The 13,176-nt window shown below is 53.4% G+C and overlaps 1 protein-coding gene across 1 annotated transcript in view; it reads right to left on the minus strand.

The window, feature by feature from the left end:
• The window catches only part of LOC132318653 (hydrocephalus-inducing protein homolog), a 147,800-nt gene that overhangs the window by 45,503 nt on the left and 89,121 nt on the right, over nt 1–13,176 (minus strand). Inside the window, exons 23-27 of the mRNA XM_059826626.1 lie at nt 5,850–6,042; nt 4,021–4,137; nt 3,275–3,484; nt 2,282–2,419; nt 406–583 (exon numbers count right to left, since the gene is read on the minus strand). Coding sequence (XP_059682609.1) covers nt 406–583; nt 2,282–2,419; nt 3,275–3,484; nt 4,021–4,137; nt 5,850–6,042 — 836 coding nt within the window. The remainder of the gene's footprint in view (nt 1–405; nt 584–2,281; nt 2,420–3,274; nt 3,485–4,020; nt 4,138–5,849; nt 6,043–13,176) is intronic.

Here is a 13,176-nt window from a genome sequence, read left to right on the forward strand (position 1 = left end):
AGCAACCTATGGAAAATGGATGCTGCGACTCCCCTCTGAATCCTGATGTTCACTCCCACCCATCTTCCGCCCCACATAGGAGCATCTCATCGCCCGCAATGTGATGCAAAGCCAACCCTGCCAAAATCCCTGCCAGCCTGACAGCTTTCCCAAGCTTTTCTGTCTAGGCATCATCTTTGCAGGCCACCAACAGATACGCTGGCAAGCTCTGCAGGATGGTTCCCGGGGCAAAGCCCACGTGGGCTCGTCTGCTAGAGACTTGGGAAACAACCAGAGGGTTGAGTGTCAGTCTGACAGCCCTGAAACCTCCAGGCTTGCTGGAGATGGGTGGGAACTGCCCTATGGCCATATGACATGGGGGAAAAAGCCGAGGACCTCCCTGGGGAGCAGACAGGCAGTGCTCACCTTCGATGTTCCTGGGCAAGTCCAAGGAGATCCTGGGAAAACTCCCCTCTCCTTTCAGGGAGATTTCTTTTGGTTTTAAGTGACCCACTTGGATCTCGAAAGTCTTAAAGAAGATTCCAGGCACTCCCGGCAGGTAATAGACTTTCAACACGTGCTGCTTGCCAGGTCCAAGGTAACCCTGCAGGGTGTGGGAGAAGAGGGAGGGAATGCAAATCAAAGAGGGTTTGGTGGAGGGATGGCTCAGACGATAGACACGCTGAGAGGAGAAGGCAGGTTCTCAAAGAGAAAAAAGCATCAGACAACATCGCCTTCTAGCTCTCTTCTACCCAAAAGCTCAAGTCTCCTACACCAGGATGCAGCGTGTCCTTCAGAGGGCCTGTAGGGATGCATTCCCACAGCACAGACTGCCCTGCGCTCAGCAGGAGCACAGCTCTTCTGCTAACGGTGTTCACTCTCTGCTAGCCAGAGCCAGACTGAAGAAATAAAAGCTCTTTTACCAGCCGCTGTGGAAGAGGAGTGAACTGCCTGCGCTCTCAGCAGAGCCAGCAGCTCCTCTCACAGCACGTCGGTGGTTCCCAGGCTGGTGCCGAAGGGCCTCGCCCCTTATTAACGACCCCAACCAAACATCTCCTGCCTGTGCGGTTACACCGAGGGTGCACGAGCCTATCTGGGCTCACGATGACCGGCAAACATACATCTCTGGAAACGCAGGAGCAGGGACTAGAATGAGATCTAGGGAAGAAGGCGTTGCCAGGAAGGTCACCTCCTCTCCGGGCTTCCAGAAGGACTGTCCGATCCCCGGGCTGGGCTCACACCAGCCAGGTTGAGAGCAAACACAAGCAGATGGCAACACAGCTCTGGATGACAGGACACAGCCGCAGCTTTCCTCGGCTCGCCCTCCGCACATGGGGCTGGACCCTCGGCTCCCCGCTCCCCTCCATGCTGCAGGGACGAGCTACAGAGCGGGACGGATCCTGCCACTTCGTCCCCTGAGCCCTTACTCCAGCGCACAACACAACTGGAGTGAAAGTGAGCCCTGTCAAGCTGCCAGGGCCGACAACGCCGTTACAGCAACAACTGCGCGGGTCCGTGCAGAGCTGTGTGTTGGGAAGCTCGCAGAAAGAGGGCATCAGTGTGTCATCCCTTGTAGGAGACAGGCATGAGGGAATGTGAAAGCCATTTGGCTTCCTCTTCCCATCGCAAAAAGCGTCCAAGATAGGAACACTGTTTCAGCTCAAAGACATCCATGCAGGACTGAGAAGCTGGGATGGTGGGATGCTGCAAACTCCTCTCCTTGCTATTCCAGCCCTGCTCCTCCCTGGCCCCCTCACTGCCCCACAAAGCTGCTGCAGAGCAGCAAAGCTGGAGGAGCGAGGGACTGGCACAGGGGCTGTTACAATTTTTGGCCAAAGAGCGTCATGCCCAAGCCAGAGAGTATTGAAGTCTCACCCGGTCAGTGCTGGCAGGGGGCAGGCAGGGTTTGTTACAGGCAGGGACAAGGACTAAGTCCTCTCCGATCACACAACCCGGGTACGGTGACCCTCGGGAGAGCCTGCACCGGCCAGCGCCAGTGCCGGCACAAGCAGAGAGCTCAGCAGCTGGGGTCCGGAGAGCTACCAAAGCACTCGTGCCTCCCGCCCGTGGCTGCTGAATGACAGCAGAGCCACCCGCCAGCAAAGGCCATTCAAGGCAGTCTATTAGGACCACGCCTGCCTGACCTTCTCTGCCCCCCAGCAGCAATTGCTTACAGCCCTCTCTCTCCTGGCTGCTTTTGCAGGGTTTTTCATGGCTTTTTTCCCTTTTTTCCCCTGTAACCCTCTCCTAGGCAGCCTGACAAAGGGCCAGGGTTAATCGCTTGTGCTACCTCCGTACTCACCGTGCTGGGCACGACCAGGGGCACGCCGGGCAGAGGGCTGTCGGCAGCGGCCGCGCTGGGGCTGAGCACCGCGTAGGTGAAGCCCACCTTGCCGCTGTTCTGCAGGGTGACCTCTGCTTCGATGACTTTGTTAAACAGCTGAAGAGAGGACAGAGGAGCGGGAAGTTACAGACACAGGCCTGATGCTGGGAATCTCCTTCCTCTTTCATTGGCTTGAAAGGAAACGAACCCAACGCAGCAGCAGGGACTGCAGAGGACATACGGGCACTTGAATCTCCCGGGTTAACCCGGGGAACCCACAGCCACAGGGCACCTCTTAGCCCTACACAGGAACAGATATTTAGGGCAGCACGCAGAGGTGCAATGACAACCATGTAAAGAGCAGTAACAAAGAAACCAGGGGATACAAGCCCTCTGCGCTTTAAGGTGTCATCGAACAGCTAGCTGAAACAAAGACGGAGGCATTTCAGAGGAAAAGGCACCTGCATACAAGTACTTGCAAGCAAAATACCAGCAAAAAGGGAGACAGACAGTGCAACACATGCAGGGCCAACAGCTGGAAATATCAATGGGGTTTTTAAATGCAAAGAAGTAAAGTGGGGATTCTTCTGGGAAACTCTCTCCAGCTACAGTGACGGGAAGCCCAAGTTAACTCCCTCCCTGGTTTATTTTGTTGATTAATCGAGAGCACTGAAAAAGAGCATCTCCTTGCACCTCAGGCTTTAGGAGTGGATCAGTGGCTGGATGTCTTGGGGCATGTCCCTCTGGAGATCACCACCGGGATCCTGCCTGCCCCAGGAATTCCCAACTTTGGAGGGGATGGAGATGGCCGTTAAAAACCACCTTGGATGCAGGATGTATTGCTCAAAGGTTGTACTTCCAAGCCATACAGCTGACAAAGTAGCTGGGAAGGGGAGAGAGCCCTAGACCTAGGTGGGCAGCAACCCGCCAGCGATGGTTTCAAAGACCTCTGCCAAGAGAAGTGCGCGGTACCTGCAGCCCGCAGTCGATCTCCGTAACATCTAGGAGATAGTCGATGAGCGAAGCCTCCCCACTCAGCGAAATCTTGTAAGTCGGGCCGCCCTCCACCTTGCACACCGCAGTGACGCTGGCGACGATGTTTGCGTGGCCAAAGAAGGTGAACGTAACCCGCTGGCTCTCGCCCGGCTGCAGCACACCGTACAGCGGCACGATGTCAAAAATCTGGAGGGAGAGGAGGAGAGATCAAGATGTCAAGCATCCAGATGGATGCAGAAGAGCCATGGCTTGAAGCAAAGGACAGACATGACTGGAGGGGCCTGTTCCTCAAACACAGGCAAAATCATCCTAATCTCACCCTACATCCATTACACTTTCTAGTGGAGAAACCATGGGAAAAATCTCCCATACTCATTAAGTAATACAGTAATTAATACACTACATCAAAGTAATTTGGGAGGTCTCCTCGCTCTCTGATTTGCATGCTGCTCTCTCTCAGGATGCTACAGCAAAATCTACTGCAAAATTTTCCTATCGACCACTTGGTTAGGAACAGCAGGATGAATAATGCCCTCCATAGGTGCCGCACAGGTAACGTCCTTGGCCAACCCTACGACATGTCCCGCATGGCCTCTCCAATGACCGGTTGATTCAGCAGTGCTGCGCGACGTGCTGGGAGGGCTGTGACACCACTCCGTGAGCCGCACCGAGGGCCACCAGTGAGAGTGGGGGCTACATAAGCACGTCAGATTCCCACTTACCTCCTCCACTCCAAAGGTGAGACGCTCCACCTCCATGAACGGCGTCAACTTCTTGACCCTCACCAGGCTCCGAGTCTCCACAGCACCTTCCAGCTCCGCAGCAGAGGATGGTAGCAACTGGAAAACAAGCACCATGGGCTGCAGAAAGCAGCTGCCTGGTCTGGGTGAGACCACTCTGCTGCAGGATCCACCACCTCACCAAGCCAGGAGCAGCTGAGATGGGACCTGGGCACAAATCAAGCAGGGGTATGCCCGTGCCATCAATTGAGCGTGGGTCCAAGCCCACCCACAGATGAGACATGGGCTCCATCTGCACTTCCTACACGCAAGCTTGCACGAGGAAGCTGCGTGCGCCCAGCACTGAGTCCTGGCAGAGACCTCAAGGGTATTTTGCACCCTCATGCCAGCCTGGCTTTGCTCACTCCCGCTCAAGGAACACATCAAGAACAGGAAAATAAGGACTTAGAAAGTGCTCAGCACAACTATCCCGTTTCAGGTGGTGCTTAGGTTTCATCTCATGCACTCATCGGTGCTGGAGAGCTGAGGATCCCTGCTCGGGCATTCTTCTCCAATGGCACCTTCCTGAAGAAGGCAGCTGAGATGGCTTTCTGTCTTGCAGCAGCTGAGAGCTGGTATTTAACCTCAAAGGCATCACCTCTCAAAAGGAACCTCATCCCTGGGCTTCTGACCCCTATTTATAAAAGAGGGCTTTGTGACTGCTCTTCAAGTTTAATACCCCCTCGCTCACTAACGCGAAGAAGTGCTTTGTGCTGTGGCCTTGACTTCAGCAGAATCTACAAGAGTATTTACAGGACATCCTTAGACCTAATCAGAGGCTACATCTCCCCAGCAGGTAAAGCACTGGGGAGAGAAGAGTTTTCTCTCATTTCATTGCTCTTTCGGTTGTCTCCACATTTTCAAGCTTAGCAAAGCTTTGCCAAGCGTATATTCCCAAAGATGCTAACCCGCATCTTTCCTAGGCCTGTGGTCTCCCACCTCCCCACGGAGGTTATATGGAGCTTGCGTACAGTGACACAAGCAGAAGACGAAACTGCAATCCAGAAGCATCCTTTGAATCCAGAAGAATCCTTTGAAGCAATTTTGGATCCTACTTAGCCTGGTCCACTTGTATTTCCCTGGTTTACTTCCTGGGCATACATGGCAACAAAGCAGGGAATGAAGATGAATTCATGCTTCTATCCAAAAACATTCAGCCACGCTATTCTTTACGTCTACAGGGCATCATTTCTCCTGATTCAGAAAAAACGTGCAGAGTTATAGCATTAAAACTGCTGATATTTGGATGGAAGCAGGTGCAAGCCCCCTCCTTGAACTTAATGTCAACGCTGGCACTTTCAGAACCTCTCGAGCTCTCTTACATCCTTTTTTTATTGCCCCAGGAGCAGCCTCTGTCCCACACGATGCAGAACAAGGTGCCAGCTCCCACTAGTACCAAGGTCAAGCTCCAAAGCAGCGAGGTTCACCAGGAAGGTCAGCAGATCAAAGGCGTCTTTGTCTGCAAAGCCTTGTTTTATAAAAATCCTCTCTGTGGCCGTCACTGCAACACTGGCTCTTAGGGGAAGCCAGAAGCATGAAAACGGGTGGCTCCAGCTGGGGTTGAGAAGGTGCTACATAGAGACCAGTACTTGGCATGGCTTGGTGCAGAAAGGAAACTGGAAGCCCTCACATCATGGTGCAGATAAAAGCCTCATTTGGTGTTGTAAAAAAACCCAAACCAAACAAAAACCAAAAAAATCCCAAACCCAGCGGAAGTCAGCAGAATCTGAGTGGGCTTCTCCAAGGAAGAGAAGGTGCAGAAGAAAATCTACCTTTGCTCCCAGGGAGTCATCTGCAGCTGCTGGCTCTTGGGCAGGATCCCCCGCTGCTGCCAGGACTTCGGCCGGCTCCTCCGCACCCCCGACCCTGGAGCTGCTCTCTGCAGACGCTGAGCACTCCGACAGGGCTCCCTCCTTCTTTGCTGGTGGGGGTCTGATGAAAAATTTAGGTGCTGGAGGGCTGAACCTGGAAAAGAACATAACTTTGGTCACGGACCTGCAGTGGGAAGGAGGAGAGCCTGCACCAGCGGTCCCTTGGCAGAATGCGGCCCCTGGTGTGGCACTGGTGGGGTGAGCTCAGCGATGGGTCTGACCCAGCAGCTCCGAAACCAGGATGGAGCAGGACAACGCTTGGGGCTGCCCAGGGATGATGCTGCTGTAGCGGCTGTGCAGGCAACTAGCAACGGGCTGCAAGGAGAAATGGAAGAGGACAGAGAAGAATAGCTTATAGGGAGGTAAAAAGCGCAGCAGGAAAGGAAAAGGGACAGAAACTGTACAAAACGTGAGACCGAGATGCAAAGTGGCAGAACCGGACAGCGATGAGCCAGTACAGACCCACCAGTGCCCTCCTGAAAGCACCCACCGCCGCGGACCATCCTTCCTCACCCAGAGGGCCAAAGCAAGAACTACTACACCTCTACTACACCTTCATCCTGAATATTTCCCCTGATAATTTCCCGCAACCGTAGGTCAGTCCGAGCAAGCAGTAATGCTGGTGGCTTTCTCAAAGCGCGATGGGGCAGGAGCAGGGGTGCAGCCCGCAGCCTGCTGTGCCCTGACCGGACAGAGCCCAGCACCGCTCGGGGCACCCACAGAGCCCAGCGTGGGACACCCTCGCACGCGCACGGCAACACGGAAAGACACGTCGAACAATTCCCGGCAGAGACTCGCAATTAAACAGCCCATTGATCCCTGATGAGCGCCAGAGCAGCAGCGATTAGTACTTTGGGAAAGAAAGCTTTGGTCGTTTTGAATCAATATACACCAAACGTGGATGACAAGATACAGCTCCCTGCCATGCCGCAGGTATTCCCCGGCTGCAGAACAAGGGCTCCAACAGCACCTCGCGCTAAAAGGGCAGCAGCTCTGCTGAAAGAAGGTTATAACCGACATGGCAGTTACCAACGGCGCGGCTACCTCCCCAGCAGTTTCTAAACGCAAACCGGTTGAGGACCAATTTGGCAAATGATTCAGCAAAGCAGTTCAACGGCTCGTTTCACAAATGGAGCTGAGATTATAGGTTGACCAACATCTCTCAGGAAAAGGTATATGGTTTTTAACTTTTTCAAACGTTCCCAGGTGACTCTGATTACATTCCCTGCACAGTAACTCTGCTCCTATTTCTAATGCCACACACTCGAACCATTCCTGCCTGTCACCGTGCCGATTTGCAAGTGTTCCCCATAGGCAAACAAGGCAGATTTTTTTCACAGCAACCTGGGTGCTTGCACCTCGAATGCTGTGTTCAGTTTTGGGCCCCTCACTCCAAGAAGGACATTGAGGTGCTGGAGCGTGTCCAGAGAAGGGCGACGGAGCTGGTGAGGGGTCTGGAGCACAAGTCTGATGAGGAGCGGCTGAGGGAGCTGGCGTTGTTCAGTCTGGAGAAGAGGAGGCTGAGGGGAGACCTCATCGCTCTCTACAACTACCTGAAAGGGGGTTGTGGGGAGGTGGGTGTTGGTCTCTTCTCCCAAGTGACAAGTGACAGGACTAGAGGAAATGCCCTCAAGTTGCACCAGGGGAGGTTCAGGCTGGATATTAGGAAAAATGTCTTTCCTGAGAGAGTGGTGAAGCACTGGAACAGGCTGCCCAGGGAGGTGGTGGAGTCACCATCGCTGGAGGTTTTCAAGGAACATGTGGACGTGGCACTGCGGGACATGGTTTAGTGGGCATGGTGGGGTTGGGTTGGTGGTTGGACTTGATGATCTTACACTCTTTTCCAACCTTAATGATTCTGTGATTCATTGCCAGCTGGGAATTTGGTGCCTCTAATGACATTGCTCCCAAATAAATATTTGTCCTTAGCTTTGTAGCTTATTATTTTCATTTCTGGATGAGCGGCTCTGCTCTTCACAAGCCCCAAGAGGTCTCACCTGACTTGTCCTTCCTGCAAACACATGCAAGAACAAGGCTTGACCCAGGGAAGCTTCCCCAAGCAGGGACCGATGAGCAGCGGTGCCGTCACCCCTCCCCAACCCTCCCTCCGCCTGCTGCTGGGACCCCATGGGGGACCCCAAAGACAACCTCAGCACTGTCTGCGTGGAAGGACAAACCAGGACTGGAGGGGACAAAGGCATTCAGTTGCCCCTGCAGAGCATCACCCATCTCCAGGCCCAGCTGCATAACGTTCGCTCCTCTCAGCTGAGGCACCTTAATACATTTCACACTAGGCAACCAAACCAATCCACACCTCCAGCAGCCACTAAGTTGGGCATCTATGTAAGGATGAAATAAATTCAGCTCAGCTGTGACAACAGTGCCTCTGGGCAACACTACTTCCCCTGGCTGATAAAGGAGATGCCTGCAGCATAGGGGTACAAATATCCAGGGCCAGGAGCACTCGGAAGCCCTCCAGCTATGCACCGGTCCATGAACCAGTTCAGCACATGAGCCTGGCCATCATCACGGCGGCTGTCCCAAAACTGCTAGCTGCGATCCATCCTAGCCAGGAAATGAAACTGCGGCTCTTAGAGTGCTTGTGATAAATACTGCGGGTTAATAACAACTCCTGAGGAGAGAGAAACCCCTGAGATGGAAAATCCATCATCGTTTATTAAATTACCTTTAGTTTTATAGAATGGTTTGAGGCAACTTCACGGAACCACGGTGCCTAGACAACAACAATATTTTTCACTCTAAAGGAGAAGCCCTCTGGGACCCAGTGCTGGGAGATGATGTGATTAGCGAGTCCTGCTGTGGAGAAGCACAGAGAACCACAAGGGACTTTTTCCAGTGGGGGAAAGTCAAAATGAATAACAAGTGTAACGTGAAAAGGGAGGGAACGAGGAACCCAAGGTGTCAACAGAAAGCTGCCTTATTTCTGATCTCTGAGACAAGAAATCTTCTTGGCACTGAAGGAAAGAGAGCTGTCTCAGAAAAGGAGAAGGAGGGGGAAGATAGGAAGCTCAGCATCAGCTCAGGCTTTAGGCAGCTCTTCCTCTTCCTCCCCAGCACCTTCTGGCCAAGGTTGTGAACGCAAGGAGGAAGGCAAGGAGCAGAGAGCAGCTCCTCCACCTGCAGAGAGGACCCATCCCAAACCAGAGAGGCCAAAGGGCTGTGGAATTGCCTCCACCAGCACCGTGGAGCTGAAGCAAGGAGCCTCCCGACATAAGCAGGTCAGCCTGGAGCTGGAGGGGCCGAAAGCAAGGTGTTAACCCCTCTGGGTCTGTCTCATCCAACCTGGCCACCCCTCAGACGAGACAAAATGCATCCAGGAATTAACAGTGGGCATTTAATGGCAGCACGGGTGGATTGACACCGGGGAGAGAGGAGTCCTTCCTGCTACGGCCAGGACAAGCTTGTGCCACCCATCGTCCCCAGCCTCTGAGACATTAGAAAAAAATAAATCTCACCCTGTCTCCTGGTTTCTGAGCCTGCTAGGGACACAGCTTCACACCGCTTCCCACACCCGCCTCCCAAAATAGAGGAGCTAGAAATCACACCGCTTCTGCAAACTCCATGTGAAGATTCACGTGGGACGATGTGACCCTGCCGACCCAGGCTGTGCGAGAGACATCGACATCAGGAGCGTCACCCCGAACCTGCAGCGCTGCAAGGGGAGCACCCGAGTCCCCCACAGCCCCTGCCAGCAACGAGGACACGGGCCAGAAGCCACCACCCCTTCGCATTAAACAGTGCTGAGACTGCTTCCCTAGTGCATGGCACCCACATGTACCCTCACATCCTTGCCTGGCCTTCCAAGGACCACCCGCTGGTGCACCCATCAGGCACAGCCATGGCAGGGGGTACAAACAAGCCTCTCAACAAAGCACGAGCTCTTTTCAGGTTATCACAGGGCAAGGCACTGCAGACCGCATGCCCGTGAGGCGTCTACACAGGCTTACAGACCCCTACAATGCACTTTCATTTCTCCCTGGGGCCATCAGATGCATATTAAAAAGGCACTTTGGACCAAGCCACAGACAGCTCAAGGGTGTTTGCAACTGAAAGCAAAATAACGGAACACCGGAGCAAACCGAAACCCTTCCCAGTGCACCATGGGGAAACACTGGGCTTGAGCTTGGCCACCTGGCCAGCAGCTGAGGAAGGTGGTGGGGATGGTTTGCCCTCATCAATAGCAAATATTAAACTGCATTTTGTTCAAATGGCCCCGACGACTATTTCTTTGCTAGGATAAATTCCTCTGCTGAGCTAAGGCTTGGGTATTTCCTGAACCACCCACTGAAATTCAGACTAGGCAGTGGAGAGAGAGAGAGAAGAGAAGCAACATCACTGCAGTGAGATCCGACACCTCCAATTTCTGTCTCGCACACGCTGGAAATGATTAAGCTGGATTCGGCGTTCATCTGAATGCAGTGAGCGGTCTTGGGGATGTCCCCCTGTGAGCGAGTATTAATTAACTCAAAGTTAATAAGCAGTTTTAAGAGCCACTTACTTGAGTCAAAAAAAATATTTTGAGAGATGAGGGAGAATTTTGATTTCTTCTTTGAAAAGAGAAATTGTGTAGGAATGGACGCAGGGATGTTACTACTGAAGAGAAGTATCACATTCCTGGGGCAGCAACCAAAACGCTCCAGCACCTTCCAAGCAGGAGCCACAGGATTTGATTTTGGGGTGCGCCGAGAGGCCTCGGCTCCTGCTGAAGCCCACTGACCTCAACTGTACCATCACTTTTGATGAGAAGAGTCAGAGGAGCAGCTGAGGCCCCTCAAGCTCTTCTGACATGGTTTGTACCTCTCTCAGAGTATTCCCACGGGACATGCCTGGTCTGGTTTTGCAGGGTGCAGGCGCTAAAGCTCCTCAGCCACCTTGGTCCAGCCTAAGCTGAGTCAGGGCCAGCCACCAGCACTGCAGGCACAGTGGGTCTTGCTGGAGATCACCCTTCGGCAGCAGTACTTGCCTCTCTTGGCAAGTGATAGCCTTGGAAGAAGTCTCCACTGACTTCACCGGAGTTATTCTGACTTGCTCTCATTTTACAGATGGCAAAACACTACCCATTAAGTCCTCTCCTTCCTCATGCTTTGCACCTCAGCCAGGTGATTTAGAAGCATCAGGTGAGGCGGTAGGAAGCTTCGGCTTCTCCATCAGACAGAAAAACACTTCTTAATCAGACTCCGGCCAAAGGTCCCTCTGAACAAATCAGTAGCTCTAACGAGAAAGACGATTTGTCATCTTTGTTCAAAATTAAACGAGCCCCAACAGCTGTAATTTGGAGATGCTATTTAAAGTAATCAGCACCAATTACAATCTTACCAGCTACTTCAAAAATTGGCTCCGCAAACAGACAACTGTGTTGACCCCCCGTAACTGACAGCAAAGGAGGAGAGATGTGCTCCAGCTCTCTTTGTGGCAGGGATCTGGACATGCACCATTTTGAGATGTCTTCATAAGGTCAAGCCTGAGAGCTTGGCAAACCAAGAAGGGTACGGCTGCAATGGTTAAAATTATTAGGAAGCGGGGGGGAGCCAAAGAACTCGTTGCGAATAACCAGTTGAGAGCAGCAGGTTGGTTCGGGGAGCGTTAGGCAAGCAGAAGGCTCCCAGCCATGGGAAGAGAGAGATTCCTGATCTAGCCTCTCCTTAGGGGAAACGCTGCAGGAGACCAAAGCTGGATCTCAACAAGTTTGTGAAAGGGATGAACAGGAGAGAGCCTGAGGTCACAGGGAGCAGGCTGGGTGGGCTTGGCAGGCCAGCTTCACCCTACAAGAAGTCAAAAAGAAGCTCAAGTCTGAGCTGAGGCATCCTGGGGGTTGAGGACCAGTGTGTCCCTGGGCTCTTCTGCCCACCAGCTAGCATCACTGTCCCTCCAGGGTGCCAAGAGCAGAGCGTGGCAAAGGAGGGAGATGAAAAGATGGAGCACATCCTGAAGTCCTCACCTAGGGGGAAACGTCCCTGCTCATCTCGATCGCTTCTGCGGAACCCCAGAAGGTGTCTCCACCGGCCTGCACTGATGCGGGCTGCCCGGCACGTCCCGGGCGGGCAGCAATGCCACAGCCCAGCGCGCCCTCCCAATGGGACTCCACAGCAGGTCACCGCAGTGAAAAGCGGGAGAAGGTAAAGCAGCAACGATAACGAAGGCAGAATGAAAAACAAACCAAGAAAAGCTCCAGTTTAATAGACTTCCTAGGGTCGCATCCCAAAATCAATCGGACACACGCTGAAGCTCCACCCCGCTGAGTACGTTGGCACCACCATCCATCCCCTGTCCAGAAGGAACAGGGCTTGTCACAGCAGCAGAAATCACAGATTTAAGGCTGAGCATGGCTTTTACCTTGATTTATAGGGTTGGTGTAAAAGGCTAGTTAACATGGCTGCTGAGTTATTAATTAAAGGTCACTCACACAGTACAACAGAATTACCCCCTGCTTTACCCAGAGCAAGGCAGATGTACTGCCGGGAAACGTGCTCACAGTCCAACGGCCCCACTGAGCTCCTGGGGACGGGGCGAGGGACGACCGGACAGGGTTGGCCTGGTCCAGGCGACACCGGGGACAGCTGAGGACAAGTGTGGGGTGACGGAAGCAAGCGGGCGAGGGAGAGGGGACAGTTACCACCGAAGACGAAGCAAGCAAAGCAAGCTCACAGTTAGAAAGGTTTCCTGCAGAGGAGACAGATGACTCTTCCGAGGGCAGAGCGGCTGAAAAGGCGGCATTAACTGAGTCAGGCGCTCTCGAAAACGCATGGCATGCCAGCTGGCCCAGAAGGACCCTCGGGGTGCCCGACCCCCCAGGGACCCCTGCCTCCCTCCACTACACAAAGCAGATGGTGGGGAATAAATCAATCCTTCTCGCACCAGCCCACACCACTAACTCTGCGGTGGGCATCTCACTGGGCTGCCCTGCTCTTCGCGGAGCCCCATGAAATCTCCCTGTGAGCTGAAGTCCTCCCCAAGCTGCTCTGCTGTAAAGAGCTAAAGGGTTCCCCTCTCTTCGCCCCTGCCTGCCTCCCTCTCCGAGTCAGGAAATGTACATCTACGGCGATACCTCCTCAACATCCCAAAGTCCTCACCAGGGCTGTTTGAACACAGGGGCCCTACTCTCGTAACCCAATTGCTACTTGTTTGTTGAGTGGGCAAAGACAATCCATCTGCTTCTGCGAGCAGCACGGCAATCTGTCAGAGTTCACGGATCATCTGGACAATGGTC

Source organism: Gavia stellata, chromosome 18 (assembly GCF_030936135.1).
Source record: "Gavia stellata isolate bGavSte3 chromosome 18, bGavSte3.hap2, whole genome shotgun sequence".
NCBI classification, from domain to species: domain Eukaryota; kingdom Metazoa; phylum Chordata; class Aves; order Gaviiformes; family Gaviidae; genus Gavia; species Gavia stellata.